The sequence below is a fragment of the Glycine soja genome, chromosome 13 (assembly GCF_004193775.1).
Source record: "Glycine soja cultivar W05 chromosome 13, ASM419377v2, whole genome shotgun sequence".
NCBI lineage: Eukaryota > Viridiplantae > Streptophyta > Magnoliopsida > Fabales > Fabaceae > Glycine > Glycine soja.
The window spans coordinates 23896979-23917273 of record NC_041014.1 but is presented as its reverse complement, the minus strand read 5'-3'; the positions used below and the strand labels follow the sequence as shown (position 1 = coordinate 23917273).

Genomic DNA, 20295 nt, shown 5'->3' with positions numbered 1-20295 from the left:
GGCATTTTTCTCGCCACATTGGCCCGTTTCAGAGGTCCCCCATAAAACCATAATAATTGTAGCAAGATTAGTGAGAAATAAAGCATAAGTAATTAGTACAGTGAAAATGTGAGTTGGATTTCATATTCTCACCAAGATTAGAACACATCTTAAGGCTAAAAAACATTTATAAAGATACTTATAAATTATTCACCAACAACCCTTGTTGGTAAAGTAGTTGAATAATGGGGGAGAGATATTGTACGCAGTCTTACCCTTGCATAGACAAGGAGGCTGTTTCCGGATTCGAACCCATGACCAACAAGTCACCAAGGCACAACTTTACCGCTGCACCAGGACTCACCCTTGTTGGTAAAGTAGTTGAATCCAACACTTATAATCAATGTATTCATATTAAAGCTTCTTTAGAGTTTATAAATTAATTAATTTTTATCATTCGGATTAAAGATGCAAGTACTTTTCAGTTATACGTGATATCAGGCGTACAAATCACAAATGCTGAATTTTGCATTTCCTTAGAGCTTTGAAAACTCTTGTGGATTGTTTGTGTACAAATGTTATGGCTTTGAACATTGACTTGCCATCGGCAGAACAACCATTTTGTATGATTAGCAAGCAATTGTAGAAGTCACAACTCACAACACTAAACACTAAATGAGAACTACGAGTACTAAATAGCATAATTAACAAATAGTTTCAAAATTATAAAAAGATTTCAAAATTATAAATTAAAAAAAAAAAAAAAGGACGCATGATGAATGACTCAATAATGTGCCATAAACCCGGACTACCTCTTCTTTATCTCTAATGAATATTTGAGTTCCATGTGACACCTTCCGTCATCATCTTCAAACTGTGACACAGCAAACAAAGAGTGCCAAGTTTATACAAGAAGTTGTGCAAATTACACACGTACACAAAAAATGGTGTAAAACACAAACTATTCTCTAATAACAACTTCAACAACTAGGAAGACCATAGAAGTCATTGCATCTTCATTCATTTGGATTATGAATTCCTAAAATATAGCATTTGGCACATTAAAATAGTGAATGTAAAATATATAAGTGCAAATTAGATAACTATAATTGTGATAAGTATTCATGCGTGACTATAATGAACTATAGCACAATAGTTAGTGACGAGTCTTTAGGATTTTCAAATTTGAAGCACTAAACACAGGTGTGAACCAGTCAGTATTCAGGTTGTCTAGAGCATGATATGAATCAAACAGGTACAGGTTGAAGTCTCAAAGGGGAAAAAAAAAAGAAAAAGAAAAATGGGTCAATATTTTCAACTGTTGTGACAATATTCCTCAAGTTATATACATGTCAAATATCAGTTAATAAAACTATGCAGATAAGTAACCATATATTTGCCTTTCAAATCAAGACACTGTAGCAAAATGTGTTGTTTACTTAAAAAATACTTCAACCAAAAGGTCTAAGACACAGCAAATTCACTACAAAAATTTAGGTAAAACATGCATGTGTATTTTTACTTTTCATACCTTAATCTTAGCAGAGTATACACCCCTTGCAAGCACACCAGACGGAGTGATGTCTTCTTTTAAGGTATGTACATATGGTTCTTTTTGGGGAGCAAAGGTACCCAACATTCCTTTGCTCTGGTCAACTGAAATGCCCAAGAACATATATGAAATTATGAATTCTCAATGTAATGCATAAAAAAGAGGTCATCACCAATTAACTAATATCAACAAATGACATACTGTTTTTGTACAATCATACTACCTACAAAAATAGAGGCGACAGTGCAAATTGACAAAATGTAAGTGCCAATAAATTGTTCCCACAAGTATGATGAAAAAGGACTCTAATTATCACAAAAAATGCAACCTTACTTGAAGGCCATACCCTGACTTGAAGGATGACAAATAGATCAAATAATCAGTAATACTTTTAATTGCTTCTCAAACACATCAAAAGTAAGTTCCGTAAAGCATTTGATCCAGAAGCATATATTATGGTACTGAAGTTCCAGATTCAAACTGATGAACTTATCTAAGTGAATATTGTAATTCGTATGATCATGAGCCAAGACATTATCCAAAAAGTTAAAGAACCAGTTTTGCTGAGTCCTGAGCCAAGGCATTAATGTTTTAAACCTATGGATTTTAAAAGTCAGTTAACAACAACAATAATAATAATATCCAACAAACTCAAGAATATCTAGCAAGTTAAGCAACAGAGAAATTGAGGTTGCAGTTGCACTGCGATCAGCAATATTGAGAGCAAATGCAGCCCCAGATGAAGTTGCGGATATCTCAAAAATCACAATATTTCAGCCAAATTGTTGTTGCAAACCACAATTTAAAATCATGTGACAAAAGAATTGACAGTTTACCTTGAAGCCCTCCTTTCCACACATTGTTGCAGTATGCCAAACCAGACACAATGTTGTGCAGAACACTGAATTTTAGCTTAAGCTGATAATGAGAGCCCTCCTTGAGAGTAAACAGAATATGACCATTTTGGCTTTCATCCACAGATAAAGGAGTAATGACTTCACCAAAATCCTCAGAGATTATTCCAATGGAGTGGAATTTCACTTCAGGATGTATCTGACCTACATGGATAAGGAAAAACTTGTAAACATAACCAAACAAAAGTGCTGTGAAGGTTAAACACACTCCGTAAACACACCATCTAAATCACTTTCCATGCAACCCAACAGCTTCTCTTTCCATCTCCTTAGGCTCTCATCCTCCTGCACAACACAACCAACATTCAAATAAAAAAATCACAAGCAAAAGTCACTTTCTTAACCGATTATGAGAAACCACTTGAATATACATCAGAAAATCATTTGATCCTATGCAGTGTTTATTAACAGAATACAAGACAAGCTATACATAATAAAATACTAATGATCTAAAAGATATTTTGCAAATATCTCCAATTAGCTGAACCAATTTATAATCATTATGTGAGGCATTCTATTCTAATTGCTATCTACTTTAACCAGTGAGAGCTTTCAACAGAATACATGGATTGAAAACAAACAACCCATTAAGCAAAAACAAATAAATATAAAAAAAAAAATCAAACTTGCTGCAAACCCATGATTTGAAAAGCAAATGGGGGGGAGAGAATCGGAAAACCTTGTCTTTTTCGATCTGATCCTTGAGAGAAAGGAGAGGACCAGGAACAAAGGTGCTATTGTTATGATGATCAACATCGTCTTCTTCCTCTTCCTCGGTTTCTTCTTCTTCTGCTGCAGCCTCCTTCCTATGATGTTGATGATGAAAAGTTTCAGGTGGGTTTTGTTGTTTATTTGAAGCAATCCCAGAAGAAGAGGATGGCCCTGCTTCTTCCTCTGTTATCTTCCAGTTAGCACCCTCCATGTCTCTCCAGAAAGTGAAGTAGATAAGCTCTTCTCTCTCTCTCTCTCTCTCTCTCTCTCTCTCTCTCTGCTATGTTGTTCTCTTCTCTGTAGACACTTTTTCAAAAAAAAAGGTGAAACTGAGGGTCAGGGGAGATAAGGAGTATTTAGTACAACGTATAAATACACTGCCTGCCCTTGTTTTGCTTTTCTCTCTCTCCTTGTTCCTTTTACTATGGGATAAGAGCAACGGTACACTCGGTTATGCAATAAAATCAGCAATTTTTATTTATACATTAATTTTTTATAACAAATCTTAGTACCACATAATTATGTAATAAAAATTAAAAAAATGTAAAATAAAAATTATAAAAATCTGTTACACAAATTGTCATAAAACATGTTCTATGCTTAGCCAGATGGTGTCCCTAGCTTCTGAGTTAGTTGATCATCATCTAACACTAAACTAGTTGTTAGCTTCTGAGTTTGTCATAGATATGTTCAATCTTGAACTACTCAAGTGCCTATGACAACTAAGGAAATGTTTGAGTGCACGTTACAACGGATATTCTCTCATTCTGAGGGTAAAATAACCAAATTGTATCTTTTGCATTTTGTGCATTTAGAAGATGGAAATTACTTTGATAACGGCCATGCAAATATATGTTAACATGTTTGGTTTTCCATCGAGTCAAGCAAAATTCATGTCGAATTTCTATATCTAATTGAAAGCTACTTTTTATGACTTTAAATATTTACATTATTGATTCGTGTTTTTTTGTTCTAACGCAAAATCAAACATGCAGAAAATAGAATATAAATGAGTAGTGCAAAAAAAGTATTTAATGTATCATAAATTATCTTGTAACACACTCTGATGATAGACGTGAACTTGTATTAAAAAAAAGATATAAAAAGAGTTTGTTGAAATGAGTTTAAAAAGTGAGATGAATGAAACTTATATTACCAAATGCATATTTTCCTACACGTTAAGAGATATATTTGATGTGAATATTTAAATTGTGACCTAGTTAGTATCTTGATAGATAGAGGTAACTACATGAGTTTGAATTTATAAATGATCCATTTAATCTATAGACTAAACAGGTTAAGATCATTTAAAATGTTGGTCCATTTAAATGTAAATTTATTTAGCATGATTCATTTAACTCATAAATTTGGTTCGCAGGTTATTCCAAAAACTAATTACTTTTTGAAATTATTATTTATTATCTTTATAGTTTTTTTACTTAGAACTATTTGATGTGTGATTAAATATTATTGAGTATCTGTTAATTAATATTTAGTGTTTAGTATGTATTGACATCTTTCTTATTGTTTGAATATTTAGAATTTATTGGTGTAAAAAGTTATATATTGAGTTTTTCTTTATTTTATTAGATGTTTGAGTGATGCAAATGAAGTCTTATTTTAAGTTTTACTAATTCATTAATCAATGTACATTTTCTTATATTTTTTGTTCATCTTATTTTAGATAATTTTCAGTTTTTATAATTTTCTTAGGTTTTTAATATTTTTTTATTTTTTTACAAATTTTCAAAATGTATATTTTTATTACTAGGCCAACGGACTAAGTGAGTTGGACATGGATCAAGCAAAAAACATAATTCATTTAATAAACGAGTTAACTTGATCTAGTCCATTTAAATATACACTTAGATAAGGAGCACAATATATTAATAGTCACAACATGTAACACCTTTTTCCATAAATTATACTTCATCCCCTTTGTTTTTCTTAAATGAGATCAAGTACCATTTTCTTATTTTACATTACTTTTATCTCATTTTCTGTTAGCATCTTAACTAACATAAATTAAAATATGCGAGCAAACAAAATTATCCTAACATCTTTGTTACACTTGTATTCCTTGTATTTTTTTTTAAATTGCACCCGATATCTCTCCATTTTTTACATTACTTTTACCCTCTTTTGTTAATGTTGTTAATTAACGTCAATTAAAATATGTAAGCAGACGAAATTATCCTAATATCTTTGTTAAATACTCAATAATATATTAACAATTGACCTTGTGAATGGACCTTTCTTAAGGCAGTAACAATTTTTTCTTTAATATTTGACTCTTACTATTGCTAATACTTGAAGAAGATTCAACTTTTGATTGAAATATTATATCAAACACTAGCCATCAAAAATAAATATTTCAAATAAAGGAGTTAAAAACACAATTGCATGAGCAAAATGCTAAAATTTGAAGCAAAAGATCATATTCAATCAAAAGGCATTGTTGAAAATACGTCCAACAAAAACGCAACAACCAACAACCCAACACGCATAAAAAAAATTGAACTAAGAAGAAGAAGGAGGAGGAGGAGGAGGAGTGTTAACAAATGTGTACCAACAAGGTGAATTTATGTCCAACAAAAAGTTGAGTTCAAAGAAAAAAAAAGAGAAGGAAGTAAGTTGAAAATTATATTATGTCTTATATGGAGTTGAGAGAAAAAATATGAAGATATCTTAGACATAAATTTTCATTAAAAGTTTGACTAACATGTGCCTACTTTTTATTAAATTACCAAATGGATATGGATGGAGGGATCTAAGTGTAAACTAAACAATTAAAAAAAATTATAGGGTAAAAAAAAAAGAGATATTGAGTGTAATTTGAAAAGAAAAAAAAAACACACGGTCACAAATGTAAATTACTCTTTTTTGAAGTAGCACAATATATAACACTTAGATAAGTATTGTTAAGCTTCATGACAGATTTATATGGCATGACTTTGGTTGAAATAATATATTTTCATTTTATTTTATTTTTATTTTTCCTGTTTCTTTTTTTTTTTTCTCTTTGTTTCGCTTCTCATCCAAACAAATAACAATTACATATTAAAATGTTTAGCAAGAAAGACATTCTATAATATATCAATAAAGTAATATATATATATATATATATATATATATATATATATATATATATATATATATAAACCATAATCTAAAGTCATTAGATAAAGCCTTTCTTGTGATATCCCAATTATAATTTATCTATGAGAATCATTTGTTTACTTTATGGTGTGTCTGTGTCATACTCACGCGACTTGTTTCTGCCTCGGTTTCCTTCCTCTCAAAATGCTTTTTCTTTTGAAAGTGAAGTCTGGAAGAGAGAGAGTAAAGAAAGAGACAATAGACCAAATCAGTTAAAACTTGATTAGAAATTATAGCTTATTCATTCAAATTAATGGTGTTAATCCAACACCTCATTCACACCAAGTGTCAACCATCATAATCTAAACACTTAGCCTGACCTTAAAAAAAATTCCAGATATGGCTTATCGTGCTCATGCAAATGGTCCTTGTATCGACATCAAAAATATTAAAAATACATTTTGATAATCATGGGTATGTTAAGGTGATGCTTACAAAAATGAAATATCAAATATCGAAAAGGCAAACAGCTTTTGGATAAAAATCGCATAATCCCCGTACGTTCGTAGCTAAACAGGGATTAATATTCATAAGGCAATTTAAATAAAGTGAACCTATGAATATACTTCATGAATTCACCAAATAATAATAATAATGTACAAAAAAATTATTTAGATACAATAATTTTATAATAAAAAAATAACAATGTCTAATATGTTATTGTTGGAAATAATCAAAGTCCCACATCGGTTAAAAGTAATCTCACATTAGAATATCTAAATGAGGGACAACTTTCACCTCTTAAGTTAACTTTTGGGGTTGAGTTAGGCTTCTCACATTATATACTCTAAGAAAATGTGTCTAATCCCGCGAATTACTTCTGAATTAATGAATTTTTTTCAATAATTTAAGAAAAAATATTTAAGAACTATAGCATTTCGCGATTTATTGGTAATCCACTTTGATTCTCTATTAACCAATAATTTTGGACTATTACCATGGTTAAAGTGAATAGTTTGAAGTTTAGATGCAGTGTAGTACTCTTTCTACCACTATGTTAATACAGAAATGAAATGGTTTCGATAAAATTATTAGATTTTTTTTACTTACGGCAAGAAATTGAAAAACGGGTTAATTTAACACTCCCTTTTATAGAAGCACTCACCATTTGTTGTTCACGTATCAAGCTCAAAAAGTGTTTGGCGTGAGGAGGTGTGTTGGAAATAATCCAAGTCCCACGTCGACTCACACTATACACTCTAAGAGTTATGTCCAAAATCATTTTGCTTGAAAGAGGAGTTTGAAAGCAAGGAAATCTAACTAAAATCAAATCATGAAAACAAGAAACAAGCCTCTATTTTTTTTTCCCTTTTCATTTTATTATTTTCTGAATTGACCTCTAAAGAAGACATGTGAAAATTATAGAATAGTTGAATACATCAAGCATGAATCCTTGCATCACAAAACTGCTTGTAGAGTTAGCCATCTTTTTCTTTTGTTTATTACTATTAATTCTTATGAACTAGCCTTCCAAACCATGATCAATATCTCTCTCCTAGCTATCCTGAGGCAGAAGGATTCACAGGAAAATTCCTTGCTATTTAATCTCTAAAGAAACATGCTTGCTCTTTTGCTTCTACCAGTGGACCAACCTTCATAGAATGAGTCATCTGAAAGGTTCAACAGGTGCAGATTCTTCAAGAAAGTGTGCTGCTTGAAAACATTCTGCAGCTTCAACTAATGATGATGCTGTACCCTCAGCCTTGTGAAGAAGGCCAAGATTATACCAAGCAGAAGCATTGAATCTGTCATGCCGTAGCGCATCCACCAGAAAGCTTTTAACTGCTGGATTTGATTTATTACTACATCGTTTAAGAACTACAGCAGTGGAGATTAAGCTAGGGACATGGCCAGGATCAACGTCCAAGGCATCACCAAAAGCTTTTAGAGCCTCTTTGTAATGGCCCTTTGCTTCGTACATTATGCCTGTGAAAGTTAACAAACAAAACAACCCATAAGTCTGAGAAAGTGAGAAGCAACTAGAATGGAAAATTTCATGTTTATTCACCATCTTATCAATTTCCCTAAGATTGTACAATCTGATACAACTTTTTTTTTTTTTAAGATCAATCTGATACAACTTATTCTGCTGAAAATAACAAACTTTCATCTATATATCATGCTACATATGTTTTTGATTTTTGAAGGTGTTATATATTGTACTTTGTGAAATATACTTAATTATGCACATCGACAAAGGTTAGTTTGTCATCATTATCAACAAATTTGGAGTATGTTAGATATATTTCATTGTTTTATTGCCTTTGCTTTCCCTAAGGTGCATGCCTCTGGGGTCCCATCCAATCTCTGATCTCTTGGCACCTAAATACAACAACATATCGCCTAGCTGTATATAAAGAATACTCTAAAAACAATACTCTCTATATCAAACAATATCTGGCAGTTGTTTTCAAGTGATGAAAACCTGTTACGTCCTTTTCATCTCAGGAGAGAAATTAAATGGAAAAACATGAAACTCGTAAATAAAAATCAGATATATTTACCTATTGCATGACATCTAGAAGCAGAGAGTGGTTTGATGGCTTTGGATTTTGAAAGGCACACCTCTGCATCATGCCACTGTAAAAGACTGATATAAACATAAGCAATATCATGCCATATTTCCACTTCCAAGTTCCTAGCACGATCTCTGTTTTCCTGTCATGTGGTAGGGGGAAAAAGTTAAGCAGCTAGAACCATTTGTCTTATTGCACAAGTAAAATTAAAAAATATTAAAAAAAGAAAAGGAAAAACTCAGACAAAGAATACAAATAAAATGCATCCATATTCAATAATGTTTATCTTGAAGCAAGATTTAATTTTTGAATATTCAAATTCAATAGCCATTAGTTGAAATTAATGACAATTGCATATGCCCAAATCCTATTGCCTTGCATGAGCATCATCAACTTCATTTCGTTCATAAAAAAATGCTTCAACATTTAAACTGAGCATCATGCAGGTACAACCAACAAAACATTTATTTTTTGTTTTGAAAAACAACATATCCTAGTAGATTGAATCTAAGACATGAATGGTAGACCTAGAAAGCAACCATCTAACAGTGGAGCACATTCTTTCACCAAATAATTTGAATGATCAGCAGATGACCGATCATAAACAACGAATACAATAAGATGAATTCAGTAACACACAACGTTCAACAAATCCTTATGCCTGATTTCTTTAAGGAAATGTTAAAGTATTTACATTTCAACAACATGGTATACAGTATGTCTTAATGTTTTTATACCAAATACAGTTGACTAATGCCACTAACTAATAATACCAGCTCCTAAAAAAGCTTGAACTTGTAAACAATGTGTGGACTGTTCGGATTCCAAAAGATGAGATAGAGATACAATAGAATAATAAATAATGAATTTGAAATTATGACACTTCAAGAATGCAGAACCCATACAAACCTAACACCCTATTCAAAGGAATGTGGTCCTATTCAAATTCTAAAGGAAAAGAATAAGAAAGCTCAATTGAAGGGGAATCACATATTTAAAACAAATAGTTAATATACTTTCCACAAAACTTCCCGATGAAGGCATACTGACTCTCACATAAATATATGAACCCAGCAGTAGTATGCCCTTAAAGGTGTACCATGCTTCAAAAAGCTTCATCAACACATGCAAAATTCTGAGGAACTCTATGCATTCTGCTTTCTACTTTTTCACGAAATGCCTCCATTTCAAACCAAATAAAATGGTGATCAAATCTTCAATACTCTCACTATTACTTTCCTATCAATATTCTCACTTTCTAAGGTACAAACTATCAGGACACTTCCTTTTTTCTAACAAACCCATGATCACAAATTTCTTGAAAATCTTATAAATTCAAAAGGTTCATGAGACTGCATTCATCCAATTCTAACAGTAAATAACAGGAATAAAGGCCCATGATTCAGAAATATTCAATCAGCATAAGTTATTACAACAACAAACCTTGTATAGCTTCTTCCCAGAACCAAAACCTTTACTCTGGATTTGAAGAACAGCAAGCAACTGCGTATATGTCTCAATTGCATTCCTTAACTGGCCCTGTGCAATTTGAAGTTTAGCTTTTGTTCGCAACAAATCACCTTGATCCCATTTTCCAGTTTGATCCAAAGCAGTATTGATAATAGATTCAGCATCCAAAAACTGTTTTAGAGCAGACAATATCCGGGCTAACAATAACCATCCTTTAACATTAGAACCACCTTCCAGTTTTAGAAAGCATTTTGCATAATAAAGTGCAGCATCCAGCTTCCTTTGTTCTGCATATTCTAAACTGAGATGGTATAGTACAAAGGGGTTTCCCGTTCTTCCAGCAGTTTCTAGGGCTTGAAGTGCCTCAGATTGTCTCTTAAACCTATCAGAATCAGAAACGGCCAATTTCGAGTGTGCTGAAAGTGAAACACCAAGAAAGAAATTGGCATGATTTTCTAGCTGATTACATCTACCATCCAGGTTCTGAAGCACTTGCCACGCAAAGCTTACTCCTTCTTCTGCAAGAGTAGAGTTCTCACAACAAATCTTAGAAGCCATTAACAAACCAGGAACATGGTGTTGATCCTCTCTACTCCTCAACAACTTTCTGAGAAGATCCAGTGCTACCAAGTCCTTACTTGTTCCATAATAACAAAGAGCTAGAGCATAGTACCTTTCACTTCGATGGATGGTCCCAGGAAGCAATTCTTCCAATTGATTGGCTAAAGCTGTCAAATCTCCTGAAACAGACAGAGCAAATGAAAGGTGGTCTAAAATTGAAGGATCCCACTCAATTCTATTTAGAGAGACCTTTCTTAATAAAATCATTAAAAGAAGTATAGCCTCTTCTATGTTGTTTCTAGGTACAAATGAGCCATCCATTTGAGAACGGAGATTAGGGGGTGTTGCTTCTCCTCCACTATATAGAAGAAAAACAGCAAATTCTTTCTGAATCTTTGCTATAGTCTCCGCATCGAGATTCCAATGATGAAGGAGTGCTCGTCGATAAGACAAAATAGCTTCACGTGGACAATCAGCAAGTTTCCATAATTCTGGAAGCAGCTCAACTGCCTTATTGAGGGTCTCCTGCAATTTACATTCAGCACCAAAGTTATCAGGCATGCCTTCAGGCAATGAAGACTCCACTATATCCAGAATAACTTTGCAAGATTGGGCAGCCTCTGCAAGAATGATTGAAAGATATGTTAGAATATGCTTTGACTTCTCATAGAACTTAGCAATTTCATAGTTTTAAAACCACTCAAGTTCAGAAAAACGCCATCCTTTCATCAGACAATTTCTGCCAAAAATGTCAATATTGTGGTTACTGGAATCTCCAGGTAATGTAGTTCTCAGGTAAAAAAGGTGGATGACACAATAATCGAGTCAAGTAATACCGTAGGGGGGGTATATTATGGAAACTTGCTGACTGAAAAGGATTTACTATTGTGCAGATTGAATAGAAAATATGAAAAAAATAAAACAAGACTATGAATCATACAACCAGTGGGGATACCTTTAAACCTTTCAAGAACCTGCAAAGATTTTGCTTTCAGGAAGACAGCTTCCAATAGTAAGCCAACAGAATGTATAGACATTTGCGGTTCAGCATGGTTTTGAGAATGTCTCTTGCGGCGTTCTCTGCTTCTGGAAAGGGCAATTTTGATCTTAGGAGTCACAACACCTATATCTATTCCCTCAAAGACATGTAAAGCAGCTACTATATTTCCTTTCTGATATTCATATCTTCCTAGCAGAGCTCTAGCTTCCTGTACATTACAGACATATTTTTCTTTAAATAATAATAATAATAGTAACCATAATCACTAATTTAAAACAAGAAGAAACGCACATACAAAAACACACACAAAGTTACAGGCTTTATTAACTCAATGTAAAATCTAAAGTCCAAAAAAATTGCATTGTTTAAATTTAGTAAATGGACCTTCAGATCAGACAAGCTACATGCAATAGCCATGGTCTCATAGAAATATAGAAACCAGTGCCTTGATCATATATTTAATTAAGATGAAGTATTCTGTCAAACAACAACAGATAGATAACTACAAGCATAGACAGAAAAGTCTGAAAGTAGTTTATACATCCACACCACAGATAACCTAAACAAGAAGAAAGCATGCGGACAAGCCTGCAATCATTTCAGACAATATATATATATACACACTCACACACTTTCTAGGGCATAGAGTAAATAACAAAGAATAAATCATATCTGACTATTCAATATAACAACCAAAAGTGAGGTGTTTTGATGAAATGAACCTCATAGTTCAAGACGCCACTCTCGCGTAAGGATGATTCAGCTTCTTCTATGTTGCCGGTGTCTGGCTTCTTATCTAACTGTTCAGCCAGGCAAGAATTTTCACTAGCTGAAAAGTCCTTGATTGCACTTGCAAGAGATCCAGATGATGAAGGAAACACTTCATCGGCTCCTCCCAACGACTCCACAGAGCGTAGGCACTTCATTATCTTCCCAGTAAACTCCTCCTGAACTCACCTCCCTTCCTCTCTCTAATCCTGCATCCCATACTTCTCCTCTTCACTCAAAATTCTGCAAATCCAGCAATGTGATACATATTCAAAATTCAGACATCAAAACAAACACACTGAGTAAACTTTTCATGCATCAAAACAGACATCAAAATTCAGAACCTTCTACTCTCTGTTCATGCATTTAGATTAAGCAAAAATCAAGAGCGTCACAAATTTGGAATTTCCAACCAAAATGATCCTACTGAGTAAACTGTATGCAGTGGAATTGAAATCCCATGACAGGAAAACAAACATAACAGAAAATTATAAAGTAATTAGAAAACAAGTATAGCCCTTTAAGTCAACAACCACAAACCCCACCACTAAAAAGTGAAATTCGAGTCAAACCCATTCAGATTCCCTCATCTACGTTCTGTTATATTGACGCAAACCCCTTTAAAATTTGTATATGTCAAGTAAAAATGAGAAAAATGATAATGGGGCCAAATTCACAAAATCGAAACTGACCCACAATGACTGGGCTACTATAAAATTCAGAAGAAGGAGAAAAAAGGCAAAACATTTTCACCAAAATTCGCTAGTGAATTCAGTCGAGCAAAAGGTTTAAACTTTGAACTTGAACCATGGAAACGTAAAAGAAAACAAGAGAAAAGAAAGCTCTCACCGTTTGAATTTCCAGAAAGAAAAACAGAGGGTGCAAACAAAAAGACCCATTACTAAATTTGAGCAATCAAATCAAAGCCACCTTTGAATCAATGAAAGCAAAGCAGAGAACCTTTCATGGTTTTATTTTACTACAGTTCTTGTCTTTTTTATTTGTTTTTCTTTTCCTTTCGTTGTGTGTGATGATATTTACTTGAGGTGAAATTGGTGTAGAAACAGAAGAGAATGAGAATGGAACAGAGATGGAAGGAAGAAGATCTGACAGAAACAGCAACAGCAATGAGAGGTTAAGGTTAATGTTACAACTGTTAGTGTTGTGTGTGGGGCCCAATCCAGTGAATGTTTTATTACCTGTGGTAAGTGGTAACAGTAACAGCGGAGGGAAAGTAGTTGCCACGTGAGATAAGTTTCAAAGTGGTGCGCTGGCTCACATTTAAATCATCATCAACATCAACTACTACTGCTATGTCACGCCTCCATGGACTCTTCACACCTTCCATCTACTCATCAATTTATTACTTATTATTTTATTATTAGTACAATAGTGATATCTAATTTTTAATTTTTACAAATTAAAAAAATAACAAATTTTAAGCAATTTTTTCACTTTTCTCGTTGAAGCCATTTTTAAAATGACAAAATTAGCCCATCACACTTGTGAAAACTTTTATATTTGCTATGAAAATTCAAAAATATTACCTAAAATTTGTAGGATAATTCATGTATGATTAAAAATCTATTTTCCTTTTATTTATGCTTTTTATATTTTGTTTCTTCAATTCTGTTAGGGTATGGTTAGCTTTTAAACGAATGAAAGGGGTGTGAAAGTGAAAAAAAATAAAATAATACCAAAGATTTGAACTAAAGTAGAATGTAAAAAGGTAAGATATACATGAATTTTTTAAAATTTTTATCTCAAATACACTTAAATAAAAGTAATCAAACACTATTTTAATTTATTTATTTTTCTTTTGGTCAAATGACTAATTATGTACCTTGAGAGTGTTATGTGTTACAAATTTAGTCCTGATAATAATAAAATAATAAAATAAGTTTTTAAAAGTGTAATTTGTAACTCATTAATTTAAATTTTATAAAGTCGTGTAACTTAAATGTTAACATATTATCGTGAACTAAAATTATAATAAATAATTAAATTTAAGAACTAAGGTACACTATAAAAACTTTCAAGGTTTATTTTATCATTTTATTACTTTCAACAACTAAATGGTTAGTGTGTTGCCCTCTTAGGTATAAAATTGATATTTTTTTCATTTTCTTTTTCTTAAACTAACTAATATTTAATTATATTTTTCCTTTTCATATATATAGTTTTTTTTCGGTATATCTTTTTTGTCCCAAAAATTTATTTATTTTTCCACCTTTTTCATTCCATCTATCATTGTTTATATGAGGCAAGCTTTTATGTTTCATTCATCATTTGCCAATATTATTGTTGATTTTATCCTCCAAGTTTTAAAATTTCCTCTTTTTACCATTTTGTTTCTTTATAATTTTCTCTAAAGTAAACATTTATTCTTTTTTATTTATGTTATTTTGATATTTCTATATTTTCAGCCATTTAACCTATGTAAAAAGCTTGAAAGAAATATCTCATAATAGAATAGTGAATAGTAAAAAAAAATTGCTGGGTTGCCTGGGCAAAAAGTCCCAGGGCAACTAATTTATATTATCATTTGAACTAAAAATAGCATCATCCTCCATAAAGGAGGTTACAGCAAAATTTGGAACAGAGTTATAAAAACAAACATCTGATTTTAAAAGATAGTCCAGTCATGGCAAATGAGTCTGTCATACTGTTACCGTATTAATCTTTCTTTTTGCTTTATTTTTTATTTTTAACTGATTAAGAAATTAGCAATATACCTTCGTTGAAGACAACGCTCAAAATCATGAGCTGTAAAACAAAATTAATATAACTACTATAAAATTAATAAAAGAATTATGAAATGAAATCATAAATTTAAATTGGTTTGAAATCTCTAAAATAGTATCCTCGTAAAACTATTAATATTATTATAAAAAATATTGAAATAATTTATTAATGGTTTGTAATTAAATTTATCAATTCTAAATAAAGTCATGATCAATTATTTTGTTGTTTGCATATGTATTTTCGCATTTATCTATTTGGTTAAATATAAAATGAATACAATTTACAGTCATCCCATCATCAATTGTCAATTAACCAATACAAAATTTTCTAATTCAATTTATAGCCATGGTTCACCACTTTTATAAGTAAATAAAAATTGAAACAATAAGTGATTGAAATATATATCAGTGCAAATTTTTAATTAAAATTATCAATAATTTAATATCAATTACCTGATTGTTTCAATTATATAAAATTAAAATAATACAAGACTTTTATAAATATAAAATTTATATATATATATATATATATATATATATATATATATATATATATCCTTAGTTGTTATATATGTTTCTGTAAACACTTTTATACATATTTATAATATATATTTGTATAATATATATAAATTTATAAAATTAGTAGCTGTACGTGACACACAAGTCATTATACAAATATAAATATGCCTTTTGCATTTGAGAGAGTAAATACCAGAAGATTTTCACTAATAAATTACTGTATGAATCACAAAAATAAATTAACATTATATTTTAGCCCAAAACTTTAAAATTTACATTTATAAATTTTAAATTCACATATATAATATTTAACTTTTTTATTTATACTAAGACTTTGACTTTACATTGTTAATCGAAGAATATCAAAAAGGCATTTTATTCGTATGTGATATGTTAATATCTAGACTCGTTTTATTGAATTTGGTCGTCCACCAATTGTACGTGGAAGTCTGTAAGTGAAATTCTCAACATATAAGAGAATATCAGATGAGTCAGCTATCTTTAGAGAATATGATATACGTTAGGGTAGCAAAAATATAAACATTAATCTACACTAGTTATTGAATTTGAATCCATATATAGGCAGTTTAGAATCATAAGAGATCGTGACTCTAGTTTTTTTAGGAAAGTTTCTGTTGCTACGTAACAATGATATACTTCACCCAAAAGATGCTAGATGTAAATATGGGGCAAAGTTCAGAATACACGATAGTAGGCAGGGTCCCTCCAACAAGAGGTTTCAATTGATGACATGTTATATGCCATGACTAAAGTAGAATCAATCTTTTGCATTTTGAAAGGGAAAAAAAAGGAAGGAAAAACACCAATCTTCATAGGACGTTATATGTAATCCATATAAATATCAACACATTTTGATATATATCGTTGCATATGCTTATATAAGTACATCCATCTTAGTTAATAAGCAATTAAACATATTGAAACACGATCGTCATGACCAAATGGCCAATATATAGCTTTTGGCGCAATTAATTAGTTGCTACTTTTACGGTACTCCACGTTTAGAGTTATTAATTAATCTTCCTAAAGTAATAAAAAGGAGAGAGATTCGGAGTTCTGACTTTTAACAGATATACGAATTTTGAATTTTGTCACAAGATAGGTGGGTGTGCTAGTCAAAATAAATTATTTAAGTTCGTAAGCTCTTAGGCAACCAGTGCCTAACTTCAATATTAAAATTAAATTATAGTCATATGGGTATGGCTTTGAATTCTTGTCATACCATTTTTCTCGCTTGGTAGAAAACCCACTCTTTCTAGAGAAATTCTTTAGCATTTAAGGCATAGTTGAATAGTTATAATTGGTGAAACTGTTTCTGGTTTAAACATGTTATAATTTATAGTTATTAGATTATAATAATATAATTCATTATAAGATAGAAAACAAAAATAAAATAAAAATACTTTTAAAACATAAAAAAATAGGTTTAAAAAAACAAATAACTCTTCATCTAATCCTTTTTACTCGGCATGTTCTAACTTCCAAATCAAAATCACAACTTGGAGAAAATGTATTATTCTTTCTTTTTATGGAAGAAAATGTATTATTCTAACATTTTTGTATTACATATGTGTATTTTTTATATTCAAAAACTCAATTTAGAGTGTGTAAATTGTTTTATCTGAAAATAATAGATTCAATAAAAAAATACGTAGCTAACTTATATTTGAATATAATCTTAGATCTTTACCTATTATTTAAATGATGTTATATAATATATTACGTATTATCATCAAATCAACCCATAATTTATAAATTATCATCTAATTTGCTTCTCACCCCTGCTTTATATGTAGTTACTAAGTCGTACACCGAATATGTAAAATAAAGTCAGAGAGAGTTAACGGGTGAGGCAACATGGCACTATAATTATTGGGCCATGCCACACCCTAGACCGAGGTAGGGCAACCAGAACTTCTCATTGAAGATGATTCATGCGCATTGACCAAAAAGAAAAAAAGATGATAATAAGATGATATATGTATGCATGCGTGGAAATGAGTTGAGTTGTTGTAATTTACTTGAATATAATAATTACTTACATATTGCTTTTTTAACCAAGAAATCGAGTTTAAGTTTGATTTTAGAGTTCAAGTTTTATAAATATAAGATAGGTTTAAAAATTGGAGTATATTACCCAATTGAACTTATGCTCCATTTTTTGTGTTACCAGAAGATATTTTGGGTTTTTTATTTGTCATTTAACTAACCTTCTTCCTTTTGGATTGGTCAAATTTCAGTAATGTAATACCTCAATTTATTGGACTTATGCTCCATTTAATCTAGAAAATCAATAAAAAAATGAAAAATAAGTTAAACCAGTAAAAATAAGTTAAAGATCAAAGTCGAATAATGTTATTTTTCTTCTTCAATATAGGAAATAAATATCAAATTTATCAAGAATAGTAAAAATAGTTGTATTAGTTCACTTTTATTAGTATTGTCATAAATTTAAATTTTATTTTAAAAATAATCATAGCATTAATTGATTACTATCATTTATTCTATATAAAGGAGCAGAGTAAAAATTGTTAAGAAATTAATAAATTTTGAGTAAAAAAAAAAGAAATGGATAACTATTTTTTTAGTGTGTAACATAGTTACTATTAGGCTTAAATATTTTTTTTTGTAATTTAGTAATTTTTGTTATCCTTGTAAAAAAAATAGTTTTAATTCTTGCAAATTATGATTATTTTTGTTTTTCATCCTTGTTAAAAGTAATGACATGACAAATAAAATGATGATATATTATATTATATCATCACTCGATGATATCATGTCACATCTTCATCAATTTATAAAGACTAAACAAAAAAATTGCATATTTGCATGAACAAAAAATATTTAAGTTTCAAATTAAATATTAAAATTATGCATTTTAATAATGTGGCATACTTAGCACCATAAAGCTTATGAAAATTCTTAGCATGAAAATGACTTATCACCATCATTATTATCAACACCACCACTACTACTATTATACTATGGTTGTTGTCACCACCCTTTCACCACTATTTTGATTATTGTCACCATAATTATCACCACTACAATTATTGTCACCATTGTCTTCATTGTCGTTATTGTCACCACCACGATTACTTGAAGGTGGTGAAGAGTTTAATAGAGGGAATTAAAAAGGCATTGCACCACAAAGCTTAAATGAAGATATAAGAGAAAAAGGGAAAAAGAAAAAGAGCTTGGAGGTAGTGGGGTGTAGAGAGGAAGATGTGGATACATTAAAAATTAAGTATTTATTTTACTTTAATATGTAATATAAGAGTTAAATATTTGTTCGTCTATGCAAATATGTTATTTTTTATTATATTTCTTATAAATTATGTTTGCTTTAATTTTTATTCTTATAAACTAATCATGACATGACACATCAGCCTCTTTATCATATCATCATTTTTATAATGAAGACTGACAACATAAACAATCAACAAGAGACATATATTAATATTTGTCTTGTGCTATACCTTACATGTACCAAACGCACCCGAATCATTAGTAAATATTAATTGAAAAAATTCTATAGATGCATTAATACATTAAATAGTGTAGTTTTTTTATTAAAAATGTTTCAATTCTTTAATGATGATAACAAATTTGATATAAAATTTTTACATATCAAGATTATGATTTTTTTTAATTAATATGATAAAAACTTCCTCCCAAAGTGGTTAATGAAAATAATAATTAATATATGCACTAACAATATTTTTTTACACTATCTTCCATTCTTCCAATTATAAAATGTTATATGATAAATGGTAAATTTATTCATTTTTATAATAATTACATTATAATAAGTTATACCAAATATGATTTTTTGTCAAGGAATTATTTAATTAATATGAGACATTTTCTCCCATTAAACCCTTGGAATTATGGAATTGTGAAATATTCAAAGTGGTTAATAAAAAAATTAATAATATATGCAGTGATAATTTTTTTAAGCATACTTTAAAGACATTAAATTTTAGTCCAAAAATAAAGTTTAAATTAAAAGCATTATAAAAACTTTGAATTAAAAATTAATTATTGTTCCAATATATCAAAATAATTTCAAATCGCTTAGGAGTAAGATCAAGAGTAATTTATGAACACCCTACTCCCTTTCCAAGTTCTAACCTCAAGTCCACTACATCATCACAGAATCACCCCATATTAATTGTTGTCCGCTTTGATGTTGGTAGGAACTTCACAATTTTATCTTTAAAAAAGTCTTGATGTATTATATAAAAAGTGTTTATAAAGGATCAAGATTCTATCCATTTCTTTCATTACTAAAGTTTTGAATAAATAAATAAATAAATGAAATGAACATGATGATAGACATTAAATGTAGAGTACCATTTAATTTCTTCAAAAACATAGA

At 30.4% G+C, this 20295-nt stretch overlaps 2 protein-coding genes across 5 annotated transcripts; both read right to left on the bottom strand.

The window, feature by feature from the left end:
- Positions 1-483: 483 nt before the first annotated feature.
- Positions 484-3525, bottom strand: LOC114381112 (rho GDP-dissociation inhibitor 1-like). The gene is made up of 5 exons (XM_028340293.1): positions 3125-3525; positions 2667-2730; positions 2368-2589; positions 1511-1635; positions 484-853 (listed from the first exon to the last, which is right to left on the bottom strand). The coding sequence occupies exons 1-5, from the start codon at positions 3365-3367 to the stop codon at positions 788-790; spliced, it is 720 nt and encodes a 239-aa protein (XP_028196094.1). The 5' UTR covers positions 3368-3525; the 3' UTR covers positions 484-787.
- Positions 3526-7589: 4064 nt separating this feature from the next.
- Positions 7590-13883, bottom strand: LOC114382512 (protein NPGR2-like). Of its 4 annotated transcripts, none has more exons than XM_028341987.1 (6): positions 13830-13883; positions 12585-12873; positions 11818-12070; positions 10275-11482; positions 8820-8973; positions 7590-8241 (listed from the first exon to the last, which is right to left on the bottom strand). In XM_028341987.1, exons 2-6 carry the CDS (start codon positions 12786-12788, stop codon positions 7922-7924), a joined length of 2139 nt encoding a protein of 712 aa, XP_028197788.1. In that variant the 5' UTR covers positions 12789-12873; positions 13830-13883; the 3' UTR covers positions 7590-7921. The 4 variants fall into 4 exon arrangements, with proteins under 4 accessions (XP_028197788.1, XP_028197786.1, XP_028197787.1 ...); XM_028341985.1 differs by lacking the exon at positions 13830-13883 and adding an exon at positions 13480-13778; XM_028341986.1 differs by lacking the exon at positions 13830-13883 and adding an exon at positions 13591-13778.
- Positions 13884-20295: the final 6412 nt, after the last annotated feature.